Genomic DNA, 15,253 nt, shown 5'->3' on the forward strand with positions numbered 1-15,253 from the left:
AAACTAAAGTTTGTTTTTCACAATCCTTCTTTAACTGTCTCAGACTTATCCATTCTTCTTCTTGAAGTATATAGTAAAGGACGACATTTTTTTTCCCAAACTCAGATTTATTTAAAGATTTTCTGATCATAATTCTATGAAAAAGCATGCAAAAGAAATAGGTATGCTTCTAACTGGGGGAAAAAGGCTAAAATCGACAAAAGCACTAATCAGTAACATTAAAGTTATTATGAATACTACTGCTTACCAGGTATCTTTCCGAGGACACGCTAACTAGAATAAGATCATCTCCAATCCGTACCTTTTCTCCTTCTGACCTTTGTTTAGAAGCAGGGTGTATGGTCCACCAGCATGCTTCACCTACAGTAAGCAGAAGTGCCCAAATTACATCTGAGGAAAGAAGTCTCAGACCATTTCAAGCAAGTTCAGGATATCTAAAAATATGAAAACATATCCTCCAAATTCTTAGAGGCCTCCATTTGAAAACTGCCAATGACTAAACCAGACAGTGAGACTGTCAGCCCTGCCCCATCTTGGTCTTCTAGGAAAGCAAAACTTTCAACTCCATTTGTAGTGAAGAGAATACTTTTACTAAAAGCCAAGTGGTTACAGTAAAACAAAAGCCAGAACTGAGGTTTTGCATGCAAAAGCATCCCAGATAACTTTCCCTTTCTCGGTCCACTGCCCTGCTATTTCCTGTTTGTCCAGTCTTATTCAAAGAAGTTGTTTTGGTAACTGTCCCTGAAAAGGCAGGCTAGATGTTAAACTGGCATTCCATTCCATTTCCCAAACTTGTGACATCGGTGTGATCAGCTGAGGTCTCAGGATGGCACTAACTTTAGTTTCGGTTTTCTATCCCCCTCAGCTACCTCATCCCATAGTTTATGGAAGGCTGTCATCTAGCGAAGCAGAGCTGGAGCGAAAGATGAGTTCTGACAGAGACAATAAATGGATAGTTCTACTCAGAAGGTGAAAGTTCTCCACAGATGGTTGGAAGTAAATTATCTACAGGATTCCTATCATATGGATGTCCTGCTTACGGTTCCACAATGAACCTGCTAAAATACATGTATGCATATTGCAGAAGTCAAGATATAGCCTGCCACAATTGCCTTTCTGAATCCAGTATATATGACTTAATGTGGCACATATTTAAACATAGATAATTACAATTTTAAGCTCAATAGGCTTTGGTTTTCATTAAGGCTTTCTCTGCATGCAGCAATGAGTAATGCTTTTTTTGGTCATCTTCTCCATGGATAAGAACAAGAATTATCAATATTATCAATATTCATGCTCACCTAACTGTAGTTTGTTTCCCTAACTGCAGTTCATATATTTGTTTCAGAATAATTTTGTGTAATACAATAAGAAATTATCATCTCTCTGCATAGGTACATGAATATCGCATGAATGCATAACAGGATACTAATCATATATTGTAATTTGCTAAGGACTGAATAATTATTCTGCTTCTGGCAGTTCTAGGCAGGCAGCCAAAATTTGAAGCTACATCAACCCTTACAATTATGTCAACCTTAGATGACTGATGAACTAGATTTTACAAACAAATTACATATGTTTTAAGCCTTCTAACCTAGGGTGATATTTTATTTGATATTGCATACATACCTATTGCATTTTCCTGTAGGCCCACATCAAATGCGAGTTTATCTGTCTGAGATCTTGATGTTGTTAAACATGTCAAATACTGAAAAACATTTTAAAGTTAGTAAGACCCTTCAAATCATTTTGTGTAAGTGTGTCTCAATGAAGCCTTGGATCTGAATTGAGAGATATGAGCCCACTATTCTTTTGAATAACAGTATTTCAATATATTTCAATATTTCAAATTCTTTTGCATTGAAATGAATAGATATCAATTTGAATGTTTATGAATGTCAATTTAATTCCCATGGCTGACTTCATAAAGAATTTAAGATTTAAATCATTTTATTTTAAAAATCTTTTAATTTTTTTAAAAAATATTTTTAAAAAATATTTTTATTTTTTTTAAAAATAGGAATAGTGGAATTCAATAGACAAATGGTATCAAAGCTACAAATTTAAAATAGTTTGTGCAACAAATTTAGCTATGCAATATCACTCAGTGGTGAGATAGGTGGCACACATTTAATTATTTTTTAATCATACTAATTTTTTAATCATGAATAATTAATTTAATTAATCATATAATGAGCACCATTACAATACTTCAGTCTTTTTGAATTTGAAACTGTTCCGGTCTTCTCAAAATTGGTCATATCAATTGAGAAGTCTGAAAGCTGTGCCAATAAGAGTCTCAAACTATCTCTTATTAGAATAGCCACTGTACAGCAACAGTCTTGAAATCCGATTGTGCATTTCTCCTCCCTCATGTTATCTTCATATGAATGAGGAAGGGACTTGACTGAGATGGTTTCTTAAATTTATTTCTTCGATTGGGGTCAACCCACGCTTGTCCGACAGTTCCCTTTGTAATGGATCTCCCACTGTCCTTCAAAGTTATCCCCTATGCCCTCAAGAGCAGGGGTCTCCAACCTTGGCAACTTTAAGATTTGTGGACTTCAACTCCCAGAATTCCTCAGCCAGCAAAGCTGAGTTGAAATCCACAAGTGTTAAAGTTGCCAAGTTTGGAGGCCTCTGTTCTAGAGTGCCAGGTTGACATGAATGATTTATTTATTCTGTCTCAGGAGAAGAGTGTGCTGTGATGTGGCCTTAGAACTTTCATCCCAGTTTGGTGAGCATCCAAGATGGCATTGGAAGGCAGTGAGCTCCAACAAATATTATTAGTTTTATTCTGTTGAACTTTCTTCTCTCCATCCCTCCTTCTCTCTTACCATTCCACTGAAAGAATGCCGAAGCAGAATCGCATGGCCATACAGCAGGGTTCTGTGACCACCTCCTTGCGCTGCCTGTAGAATAAATGATGGAGAAGCTGAGAGCTCACCATGATTGAAAACAAAATCATATTTACATGTTTTCTTATGGGTTTAAAAAATAGCTCACTCTGTTTTAACAGTTCTTCCAATTCTTGAAAAGAACACCTGTATATTCACAGTGACATTTCTCTATTCATATGCGCATAATCCTATTGTAAAAAAAAATGCTTAAAAACTGCTATCAAACTGGGAAATTGCCTTTGCTCTATAAATCAATTCATCTAAAGTATATTAATTTTGATTCAACAGAATGCAAAATAGTTGCATTTTCTAAAATGCATATATCTACAGATTATAAATTTAAAATGCAGGTGTGTTTATATATCAGATATCTATCTATACAGAACTAGAAAGTACCTGCATCCAGATATCCGATCTCACTACATCAGGGAAGTATTTTAAGATAGAGAGAACATCATGTTCTAACGGCTTCCCCAAATATATTGCCCTTTGCATCAAATTCTTTAAAAAGAATCATAGATTTGAAAGGTTGAGTAAGGTAGGCTTAGTGTAAGGATTTATTTAAGAAAGAAAAAGCAGCCGACTTGGAAGTCTGATAAGAACTTTGTTGAGGCTTAGATTTAGATGATAATAGAAATAGACATATCATTTTTGGGGGGGAAAGGATGTCCAATTAGATCAATTCCAATTCTGTAACTCTTTATATGGCTCAAGGCCAAGTGTCAAATATGCATGGAGTTATAATAATTACAAAATAAGCAGAAGATTTGAACAGATATTGGAAGTAACTATCAAAGTTTCGTTAGCTAATCTGCAGAGAAATTGGATGTGTGTATCCCATCCCCCTTCGTAAAATTGTACTAGGTAGAACATAGACAAAGTCCTGACCTTTCTAGTTGTGTTATGTTTTTTTTTTCTCAATGACATGCCCATACAAAGACATACACACGAATGAAGTAACAGAGTTCATTCCAAAAGGAAAGATTGCAAGAAATCAAAAGAATGCTTTATAACATATTGACTGACTCCTAGATGGGAATGATCTGGTCTTACTTTCTAATATATATATATATATATTCCTTCAATCTTCATATGGCAAAGAGGTAAAAAAATAAAGCATCAATAATTAGCCAATATCTCTAACTACAATATTGTATGCCTGATGATGTCATGACACATGGATCAGCTGTCCCTATTCCCCTTTTCTTTTGGCAGGCCACTATGGTATAGTATTCAGATTTTTTTTTTTATTTGAATTTATATCCCGCCCTTCTCCGAAGACTCAGGGCAGCTTACACTATGTTAAGCAGTAGTCTTCATCCATTTGTATATTATATACAAAGTCAACTTTATTGCCCCCAACAATCTGGGTCCTCATTTTACCTACCTTATAAAGGATGGAAGGCTGAGTCAACCTTGGACCTGGTGGGACTTGAACTTACAGTAATTGCAAGCAGCTGTGTTAATAACAGACAGACTTAGTCTGCTGAGCCACCAGAGGCCCCTTTGATTGAGGGCAGTGATCCAAAAAGACAAATATGTAGAGCTATTCCAAAGTATAAAGTATAGATATATGATGCAATAATATTACTGAAACTCAAGACTGCTATAGGAAACCACCATGAAATACTATATGTATCATCTCAATTTCTATGACAGGGGAAATAAAATCAAAATATGAAGTAAACAGACAAATAAGGATCACTATCATCCCCTTAATTATTGCAGAAGTAGTGACTGCGTTACATAATGCAGCAGATAATAAGTCCACAGTTTATTTTCATTGAAAATATTTTGCATGCTCTGTGGTTTCTTCCCCAAACTTTAACCTTAGACTGCCTACTGTAGACCTTACCCCATTCTTAAGAGGTCTGTAAGGGGCGGGCATAAGCGTACCAGTGTGCCTACCGTCCCTATCCTAATGTTTGTTTTTATTCATATCCTTTACATGTATTTATAATTATGTTTACACTTGTATCTGTCATAAAATACATGCTTGACGAAATAAATAAATAAATAAAATTTAAAAAAAATCCAGGTCCAAACTCACAGACAGTAAGTACAATATGAAATTGTTTTCTGCTTTTCCTGAATCCCCTGCATTTGCCAGATCTGTATCAGCTGTAGCATATATTTGGCTACCTGTGAGTTTAGAATGTTTTCTGATACTATATCTTTAGAACATAAAACATCTAAAGAAATATCTTACCTTTCTCATAAACTTTCCAGGAGCATTAAAAACAAATGCAAAAAGACTTCATAAGAATGTGTTCATAAACAATCATGGCCTGACATGCTGCTGAAACCATTGTGGAATCTTTTCATTGCTATTTTTTTTAAATTTTAAAATATTTAATAGAAATTTGCTACTATATAATAATAATAGTAAATATTATTATTATTATCTGGCTGACCATGCAACCAACCATAATAATGTTATGGTCAATGAATGCTGTTTTTGTGAAACCAGAAGCTTACCCAGAAAGGACTGAGAAAGAAAAAGAATCTGAGATGTTGCAATATTTTACAGATGCTTTTAACCAGTTACTGAGTAATATTATTGTGAAAACCTGATGGAATTACAGAGCCAATAAAATTCAATTACTGATACCACTTTCAAGGGCGTTGCTTTAAACACTTTTAGGCCAAAGATAGATGAGGTCTTACACCCTCATTTTCACTTTGTACTCAAAAAGCAATTAAAATTATTTTGTCCTTTGATGTCTACTAGCAGGACTCAAATATTTGAAACATGTGACAAATTAATCCCTTATAAGGGTCATGTCTTCTATTTTATATGCTTTAAGCTGCAGAGCATTTAAGGACAGAACAAGCTGACCAATGAAGCGTGTTACAGTCTAGAACCCAGGATCTCAAAGTATTAGAATCCATACATACCCAATTCACAACAGAATGCCAAGCTGACAGTGTTTTAGAAATCAGTTGGCCTCTGTATGTATAATTATTCCCTTATGCTATAGAGGTGGCAGAGGACTTTTACTTAGCCCACTAAGACTGCAGTATGCAAGAAAGTAGTGAAAAATATCTCTACATACTCCTTAAAATGCAAAATATCAAGGTGTATGATGGATCTAGAAATGTACAATCAAATTGTGACTTAGCCTCATGTCCGCAAGAGAACACAAGCATCAGAGACTTACACTTCCAACATGGCTTTCTTCTTTGTACATGCTCTGAACTGTGTTCTTGGTAAAACATCCAAAGAGATACCAAAACAATATGACAAAAGACTTCAGAATAATATCACCCTCAGGCACAGAAAGAATAGGAATGTGCCTTGTCAGCCTTTGCAGTTGTCAGGTAGTATGAAACTGAAACTAATAAAAAAAGATCAAATAAAAACATGACATTCTGCTTGGCCTGTCAATATCAGATTTTGCTCTTAGCTTTTCCAGTCATATCCTTTAGTTCCTTTCTTATCTAAATGTGGCTACAATCGTTTCAAGTCCAAATCTGGGTCTGAAATCACCTCCATCACTATAACACAATGTGTGTGGTCAGTTCATTTGAATTAAACAGCTAGGAATATGAAAAGGATTAAAAGGGAGAATCCTTCATCAAAAAATAAACTGAAACATCATTGACTGTGATCTATAACTGTAAAAGGTTAAGTAATTAAGGCATCAGGTCAAAGATTGGAATATTGAGTTTTAGAGACATTAGGAATGAAACCAAATGGGTGACCTTGGGTGAATCATTTTCTCTCAAACCTAGGAAGAGGCCAAGGGCAAACAGTTTCTGAAAATCTTGCTAAGAAAATTGCAGGGACAACAGTAATTCAGACAGTTGCCAGAAATCAACAAGAAAGGAGAAGGAGGAAGAACAATTAGAATATAAAGATGGCTTCAGAAGAACAAGCCTCAGGTAATATTTCTAAAGTTTCTAAAATACCAAGGAGAAGAATATATGTAAGATCACCATACTGTACCAAATGATTCTATGCAATTAGTAGGGAAAACCTTCAAAATCAAATATAATTAGGGCTGAAATTCTTTCTATTATTCTCCAAATGAATGTTCAATTTTTATAATTATGAATATCAAATATTGTTTTCCTGGAAGAGATAGTAATAGCTGTGTTCAACATTAAAGTAAGTCCTACAGGCAGTGTTCTAATAGTAACATTTAATGACACAAGAAGCACCTAATTAGTGGTCACGACAATTAGTTATAAAAAGATGGAGCTTAGGTTACAGGACACCTTCCATATTATTGAAAAAAATAAATAGGTAGTCTCTTTTGTACAAAAGACTAATGAGAAACCTTGGTCCAAGCTAATAAACTTAGGTAAATTCACAAATATTAACATTCTATTTTTTTATTATATTTCTCTGCAAAGATTACAAATCCTGTGGGCTATTTAAGGGTAAACTAATTGCTGTGGTTCAGTGGCATGAGCTTTTTTCCTTAGAAGGACTTATTGTATAAAAAATAAATCAGCAACCCACACAATGGCAATTTATTCTTCCCAACTCACCTTCAGTGTGGAGGTGTGAACCACAGTATTCTGTAATCAGTGTCGAGCCACACAGCTACATTTTGTATTAAGTCATGGGAAGGTGTTATGATTTGTCACTCTGAGTACATTTACTCAATAGGCAGCAAAGGAAGTCATACTGATCCAGGTTGTCAACTGAATGATAAGATGTAGGGTTGAAACAATAGTCCATAGCTTTCCTCAGTATTCATCTGACTTCAATGCAAAACACTTATGTTACATAACTTAGAAAAAAATAGATGCTATAATAAGGATGTCTTGTGATTTTTCTTTAGGTCTTTACCGGCCAAGAGAAGTTATTGCTGTAGCAATTTAGGATCAAACTAACATATTCTTTTCACAATTCTCAGGCGCTGAAACAAAAATGTGTGATTTGGGGAGAGGATATTTTCTTTTATTGCTCTCTCCAATATATCTTCTCACACCCAATGATAAAAAAAAAAGCAGGAATAGAATTAACTACATGTTATCTAAACTGCAAAGTTTAGAGTCAGCCAGAAACAGATTTAGATCTATGAGTCTTGCATGTTATTGTGTGCTTGAAATGTGGCAGGAAAGGTTGCTGGTGTGAACAGAAAAAGAATAGCAGTATTAAGATCTTTTTTGTCTTTAAGTTTGACGTCCATATTTCTACAGATAAATGTTTGATATGGCTCGGAGAGGGAATAGGATACTTTTGCTTCTTTATAGCAATTTGGCTGTTTCTTTGAATATTCATTTTCAGGCTCAGTGCCATGTTTTGCCCAATGTGATTGTAGTAAAATAGAATCAAGAGTTTTAAACAGGTATCTAGACACCCAGGTCAAGTTAGAATAGAATAGAATAAAAAATTTTTATTGGCCAAGTGTGATTGGACACACAAGGAATTTGTCTTGGTGTATATGCTCTCAGTGTACATAAAAGAAAAGATACGTTCATCAAGGTACAACATTTACAACACAATTGATAGTCAATATATCAATATAAATCATAAGGATTGCCAGCAACAAAGTTACAGTCATACAGTCATAAGTGGAAAGAGATTGGTGATGGGAACTATGAGAAGATTAATAGTAGTGCAGATTTAGTAAATAGTTTGACAGTGTTGAGGGAATTATTTGTTTAGCAGAGTGATGGCCTTCGGGGAAAAACTATTCTTGTGTCTAGTTGTTCTGGTTTGCAGTGCTCTATAGTGTCATTTTGAGGGTAGGAGTTGAAACAGTTTATGTCCTGGATGTGAGGGATCTGTTTCAATTTTTATGATTATTCTTCTGGTTAATTTTGATTAAACAAATTACAAAGTTAGGGAGCATTGTCCCAAAGCTTCATTCTGTGGAAAAATGACATCTTTCATAAAACAGGAAAGCCAAGAAGCGGATGCATAAACTGCTTGATAAATTAATGAACTGACCCTAGATTAAAATCTAATCCCATAGCTGATTGCCAGCTTTATCATTCTTATGACCCTTACAACTAAAGTTTCAGATATTGTAATGTGCAATTGAGGATATGTTACTGGAATAGTGCATTAATATAACCAATATAATCATAAATAATATTCCAAATTGCGCTTTCTAATTTATTGGACAAAGATTTATTTTGACCATTTTTTTTTAAAAAATCAATCTTTCAACTTTATATTTTGAGTTATTGGAAGAGGTTGCACAAGGCAAAAATTTATTTCTCTTTTAACACTGTAATAGTTCACCTGCCGTACCACAGCAGAGCTTGAAATGGAGCATTACAGGAAGTAAGGCTGAAAATTATTAGAATAGTTTAAAAAGTCTTTGCAAAGAGAAAATATTGCTTTAAGTTACAAAAATAAATAAATCAGATATCAGGAAAAGATAGGTTAATTGTTAATCTTCCTTGAAAGAAAACAATAGTATCTCAAGCCCTTGAGATTTCAGATTGAAAAAATTCCAAAAAAAGGTGAAAGAACAGTTCTTGAAATGGATGCTTAATTATGAGTGTATGCACAGCATTTTACGCATATTAGAAAGCAATCACATAGGGAGTCAAATTGAAGTGCTACAATGCAAATGCTTATTTATCAAAACACTGATTAATTACATTTCCTGTACATCACCGCCATTGCCATCTCAGCTGAAGTACAGATTTGAGAACCTTTTGCTTCCTACCTTTCAAAAAGCTGTTTTTTAAAGAAATAATGCCAGTTTAGCAGCTGGGATAGTTATTTTCCTCCCACTGAAACTTCCCGGAGGCAAATTTAAAAAATAACTAGGGACAGAAAAGGGGAAACAACAGCCATCCACCCCAGGCGTGTATAGTATTAGATTAATGGACCACAGAAAAGCTCAGCATCTGCTTTAGAGATCCCTTTGCTCCAACCTAAGTTATATTGTTCTGTTGATAGACTATATTATTTTGTGGAACAATAGGTTTCCTATATTTTAGTTCAAAGGCAAAAATCATTGGATTTAGAGCTGACAGATTTTTTTTTAATCCTGTGGAATATTATATCTTTATTCTTATATAATGAACATTTCTATGTGCAGGAAATGAGGAAAGTAATATAAATGAATTTATAGCATCACATTTTCAATAGCAAGTGAAACGTCTCTCAATCATCACCAGTGCTAGAAGTACTAAATGCATATTTGGAATTATATGCATGAAAAGAGGAAAAGCCAAAAGCTATTATATGAATAATTGTCTTCTAATTATTTTAAGGACATGAGAGTTGTTATCACAGAAGTGTTTTCAACCTTATTTTGTTTCGTATTTTGCAATACGATTATGATATAGCATGAATGAAACCTAATCTTACGTAGCTTCTTCTCCAAAAACACTACACTACTAACCAGAGCATATAAAATATTTGCTAGACCAATTCTTGAATACAGCTTGATTGTTTGGAACCCATACCACATTTCTGACATCAACACAATTGAACGTGTCCAGAAATATTTTACAAGAAGAATACTCCACTCCTCCAAATACAACAAAATACCTTATGCCACCAGACTTGAAATCCTGGGTTTAGAAAATTTAGAACTACACCGCCTTCGATATGACCTGAGTTTAACTCATAGAATCATCTATTACAATGTCCTTCCTGTCAAAGACTACTTCAGCTTCAATTGCAACAATACACGAGCACACAATAGATTTAAGCTTAATGTTAACCGCTCCAATCTTGATTGCAGAAAATATGACTTCAGTTACAGAGTTATTAATGCCTGGAATGCACTACCTGACTCTGTGGTCTCTTCCCAAAATCCCAAAAGCTTCAACCAAAAACTATCTACCATTGACGACCTCACCCCATTCCTAAGAGGTCTGTAAGGGGCGTGCATAAGAGCACAAACGTGCCTACCGTTCCTGTCCTATTGTTTTCCTTTGTTATATCCAATTAATATAGTTATTACATACTCATACTCATATATATGCTTATATATTGTATAACTATTTCATGCTTATGCTTATATATACTGTGAGACAAAAATAAATAAATAAAAATAAATAAATAAAATAAATAGTGGGATTGACAATTGTTGCAGAGTCTCAATCATCCAGGTCATGGTTGTCCCAAAGGTACTTTTCCAAAAGGCAACTTGGTTTTCTTGGTGTGTGTTTTTTTTCTTGAAACGTTTCACTTCTCATCTAGGAAGCTTCTTCAGTTCTGACTAAATGGGGAATGAGTTTGTTGCCCTTTGGAAAAGCACTTTTTAAAAATTTGCATTTATATCCCGCCCTTCTCCGAAGACTCAGGGCAGTTTACACTATGTCAAGCAATAGTTTTCATCCATTTGTATATTATATACAAAGTCAACTTATTGCCCCCAACAATCTGGGTCCTCATTTTACCTACCTTATAAAGGATGGAAGGTTGAGTCAACCTTGGGCCTGGTGGAGCTTGAACCTGAAGTAATTGCAAGCAGCTGCTGTTAATAACAGACTGTCTTACCAGTCTGAGCCACAGAGGCCCTTTTTTGGGATGTTGCATGTATTTATTTTAAAATATACAGGCCTTGAGGGAGGAAGAGACATCCTATGGTATTCACCTTGCATGTACTAAGTATATATCTCTCCAAACTACATCTTACATTGACTACATTAACTGTTCTTTGGTATTCTGTCTGTGACTCAGACTGAATCACCCCAAATGGTTGAGAGACAAAGCCTGCAATTGCTAGGCAACTAAGACAGCTTTCCCCCTTTGTCCACTCCAAAAATTACAAATGATTGTCTGATCAGGCCTGAAATGGAAAAGGCAGAGGAAGTACTTAGCAACAAAGTGATAGTCAGGGCAATTTTGCCTTAACAGGAAATAGAGAAGAGTGGCTATAAAAATTAGTTTTGCATAACATTTTCAGCAATCCTAAATGCTAAATGGAGATGCACGTTCCTTCCATGGCACTTGAGAAAACTCAAGTGAGGTCAAGGTGGAATTATGCATTTCAACAGCCATGGAGCTGCTGAAAATATTAAACCTGTGATAGAGCATTATTGTGCTGACAGCATTCTTTTAAGTGGCACTGCCAATTAACTGGAGCAAAGGCACTGATTTTTTTCTTATAGGGAAGCGATAACTCATTATGGTTATCTCTGTATGTTATATGGAGCTGATGGATAATGACAAAGATTTGCTTTAAAGGAAATAACAACATAGGAAACACAATAAAGGCAATCAATAAATACAGTAATGCCTGCTTGAAACAGACTAAAGTGTTTCAGAGTAAAGAAGCTTGATCTATATTTTACGGCACCTAGCTCTGTCACCTTTTGCCGTAAATCAGATAAGTAACAGAAGATGAGCTAATTCTTTATTGGAAAGCTACATTAACAGAATCTTGCAAGTCTGAAGGTACAGACTCCCCATCACCATTTTTAATTGTGTAATCCATTAGGGTATTTCCTTCTTAAATTTCTTTCTCTGGTTGTTAAGCCACAGGGGGCTCCTGTCTCTTTTGTCTGTTTCCTAGGCAGCATCTCTTCCCATTGTTCCCAATGGTCATCCACACATTCCATTACAAGTTCTGACTCACAGATGCAAAAGCTATTTCTGTATAGAGGTTTTTAAAAACATTTTATCATAAGTAATTAAAATATGTTAATTATAACATCTTTCCAAGATGCAAAACCTGTTTTAATACTTGCACAACTGGATTATTTTATATAGTGATCAGATTGCTGATCTGAAATATTTTTGAATGAAACAATTTTGGGTGGAATGAAACAATTCCTAAGAGGTCTATAAGGGGCGTGCATAAGAGCACAAACGTGCCTACCGTTCCTGTCCTATTGTTTCCTTTCATTATATCCAATTAATATAGTTATTACATACTTATGCTCATATATATATATATATACTTATATATTATATAGTTATTTTCATGCTTATGCTTATATATACTGTTGTGACAAATAAAAATTAAAAAAATCAATTTTAATGATTCACTCTAGAAGACTATTTTTCTCTGCAAATTGAGTCAACCAACCCTAATGACTTCTGCAAATGCATGGATACCATTGTTGCCAGAGGTTGTTAACCAGCTGATGTGTCAGTGTGTCTGCATTTGCTAATGATAGTAAGTCACAATGAAAGTATAGATGACCATTAAGTAAAATGGTGAATTGGGGACATCTGTGAAAGAAAATTATAGAGGGATGTGAATCCCTTTTCTATTGATAACCCCTTCTTGAAGAAATTAGCTCTGATTCTTGCTTTAAATTAACTTTCTATGCTGCACAAGAATAAGGATTTTTTTCTGTAAGAAAAAGAACACTAAACCTGTGCTTAATAACAATCTCTCAAAAATGGCTAAATTCACATCTATAAGAATAACACAAAAGGATTAGTTAGCTCTATAGAAGGTCAAGCATTATTCAGGCAGGTACTTCTGTAAAAGGCAGGTGTACAATTTCTCCTACAACCCAAACCAAAATGATTTTGCCAGGGAGTGATTAAAGACAAAAGGACCACAGCAGACCAGAGTGGCTACTAGAAGATGGGCAAATCCTATTTCCTGACAGTATATACAGAAGCAATTGGTCAATGAAGCAGGACAAGCAATGTCCATACTCAACAAAAAAGATGAGAGGAGAAGATCCTACCTCCCAGCTAGAACATCTAAGAGTGATTATAAACTACTTTAACTAAGGACTGGAGATTTGATGGGGGCATCATCATGAAAACATGGCAGAAAAGAAGTAGACATATTGTGGTTTGTACACAAAATCTTCTTTGAAAAATAATCTTACAAAATTTAGCAATTCTTTAGCAACAGTGCTTGGTTCAGAAAAAGGCTTCTTCCCATTTTCTCTGTAATCAGTGCACCTGATTATCCTTTTACCTTGTCCCTTCCAGCAGCAGTCCATCTTTCCTTGTGCAGAATAAATTCTGAATGATGTCATATAGAAAAACACACATTTAATTCTCCAGCTACAAATTCCAATTTAATGACAGAAATGTATTCTTCTAAAGAAAGACCAGGTCCTGGACAAAACTTGTTATTCAAAATTAACAATTTAAAAGAGTTCACATTCTGCTATCATAGTCTTCCAGCTCTCTTTAGTCTTTTGTTACAAAAGAAAATAGGTTGCCATAAACAAAAGAAAGCAAAAGAAGAAGGGGACGACAGAGAACGAGGTGGCTGGATGGAGTCACTGAAGCAGTAGGTGTGAGCTTAAATGGACTCCAGAGAATGGTAGAGGACAGGAAGGCCTGGAGGAACGTTGTCCATGGGGTCAGATGGGTCAGACACAACTTTGCAAATAACAACAATAAACATTATAATCTAGTAGAATAGCTTGCTTTATGGAGGCATGAGAACTCCACCACTGGAGGTTTTCAAGCAAAGTTTGGAAAGCCATTGCTTAAAAGAGTGATGTGAGGGTCTGTACTAAGGGATGGACTAGAAGACTTCCAAAGTCCCCTTCAACCTTATGATTCTCTATTTTTATTTTGTACATTTTGGAGAGAACCATAACCTGGTACCTAGTACTGATAGTACTGGAACCATTCACCTTCATCTCGAGACAGATTAAAATGCAACAGAGGAAAACAGAAGTAGGCAGATAAGAGAATTCAGTTAATGAGAATGAATATTACTTCCTCTAATAATGGATACAAGTAATTGGTATTAGTACAGGCGGGGGGCGGGGGGAAGTATTGCTAAGCTTAAAAGAATTGCATGATTGACAAGGTTGTGATGGTGATGAGCACGATGGTCCCTATAATGGTAATATAAGGAAAAGAAAATGTTTATGCTCAATAGCTTTGAAATGCCGTATCACTAGAAAAATAAAAATGGAAAATTGGGAGTTGGAGCAGAGAGCCCTGTCTGAGCTCTTTAGAGATGGGCATAGTTAGTTGGAAGAAATGCTAAACAGAAGTATTCCTAATTGTATGACATACATACAGAACATACTGCAAAATTTAACTGCAAGTTCACTTGTACCACCATAGAAGAAAATGCATTTTTCCAGAAAACTAATGGCAGATTTTCAAGCCAAACCCTTTTTATACATATTTAAAGAGGAATAAATCCCATGGAAATAAGTAGGCTTTACTTTTTCATAAACATGCTTAGGAATAGAGGATTAGCTTTAAAATGGTCAGTGGATCTTATAGAACTAATAAGTGTAGCTTTAAATAACAGTTAAGTTAAAAAATAAAAGTTCAGCAAAGATCAGCATTCTATGGTTAGTCATTAGTTTTGAAAGTTTTATAATAAGAAAGCCTGTAATAAGAAAAAAACATGAGAAAACAATCAGTATTAAGAACATTGACACAGTGGAGGTATTTAGGACAAGAATAAATGGAATGAATTTCATGCAGTGGCTGAAGATGATATGAAAACAAATGATTAACATACCCATTCAAA

At 34.9% G+C, this 15,253-nt stretch overlaps 1 protein-coding gene across 1 annotated transcript in view; it reads right to left on the minus strand.

The window, feature by feature from the left end:
• The window catches only part of RYR3 (ryanodine receptor 3), a 343,388-nt gene that overhangs the window by 239,522 nt on the left and 88,613 nt on the right, over positions 1–15,253 (minus strand). Inside the window, exons 4-6 of the mRNA XM_058162131.1 lie at positions 2,841–2,915; positions 1,633–1,711; positions 248–360 (exon numbers count right to left, since the gene is read on the minus strand). Of these exons, the coding sequence (XP_058018114.1) occupies positions 248–360; positions 1,633–1,711; positions 2,841–2,915 (267 nt within the window). The remainder of the gene's footprint in view (positions 1–247; positions 361–1,632; positions 1,712–2,840; positions 2,916–15,253) is intronic.

The sequence above is a fragment of the Ahaetulla prasina genome, chromosome 1 (assembly GCF_028640845.1).
Source record: "Ahaetulla prasina isolate Xishuangbanna chromosome 1, ASM2864084v1, whole genome shotgun sequence".
In the NCBI taxonomy this organism is placed as follows: domain Eukaryota; kingdom Metazoa; phylum Chordata; class Lepidosauria; order Squamata; family Colubridae; genus Ahaetulla; species Ahaetulla prasina.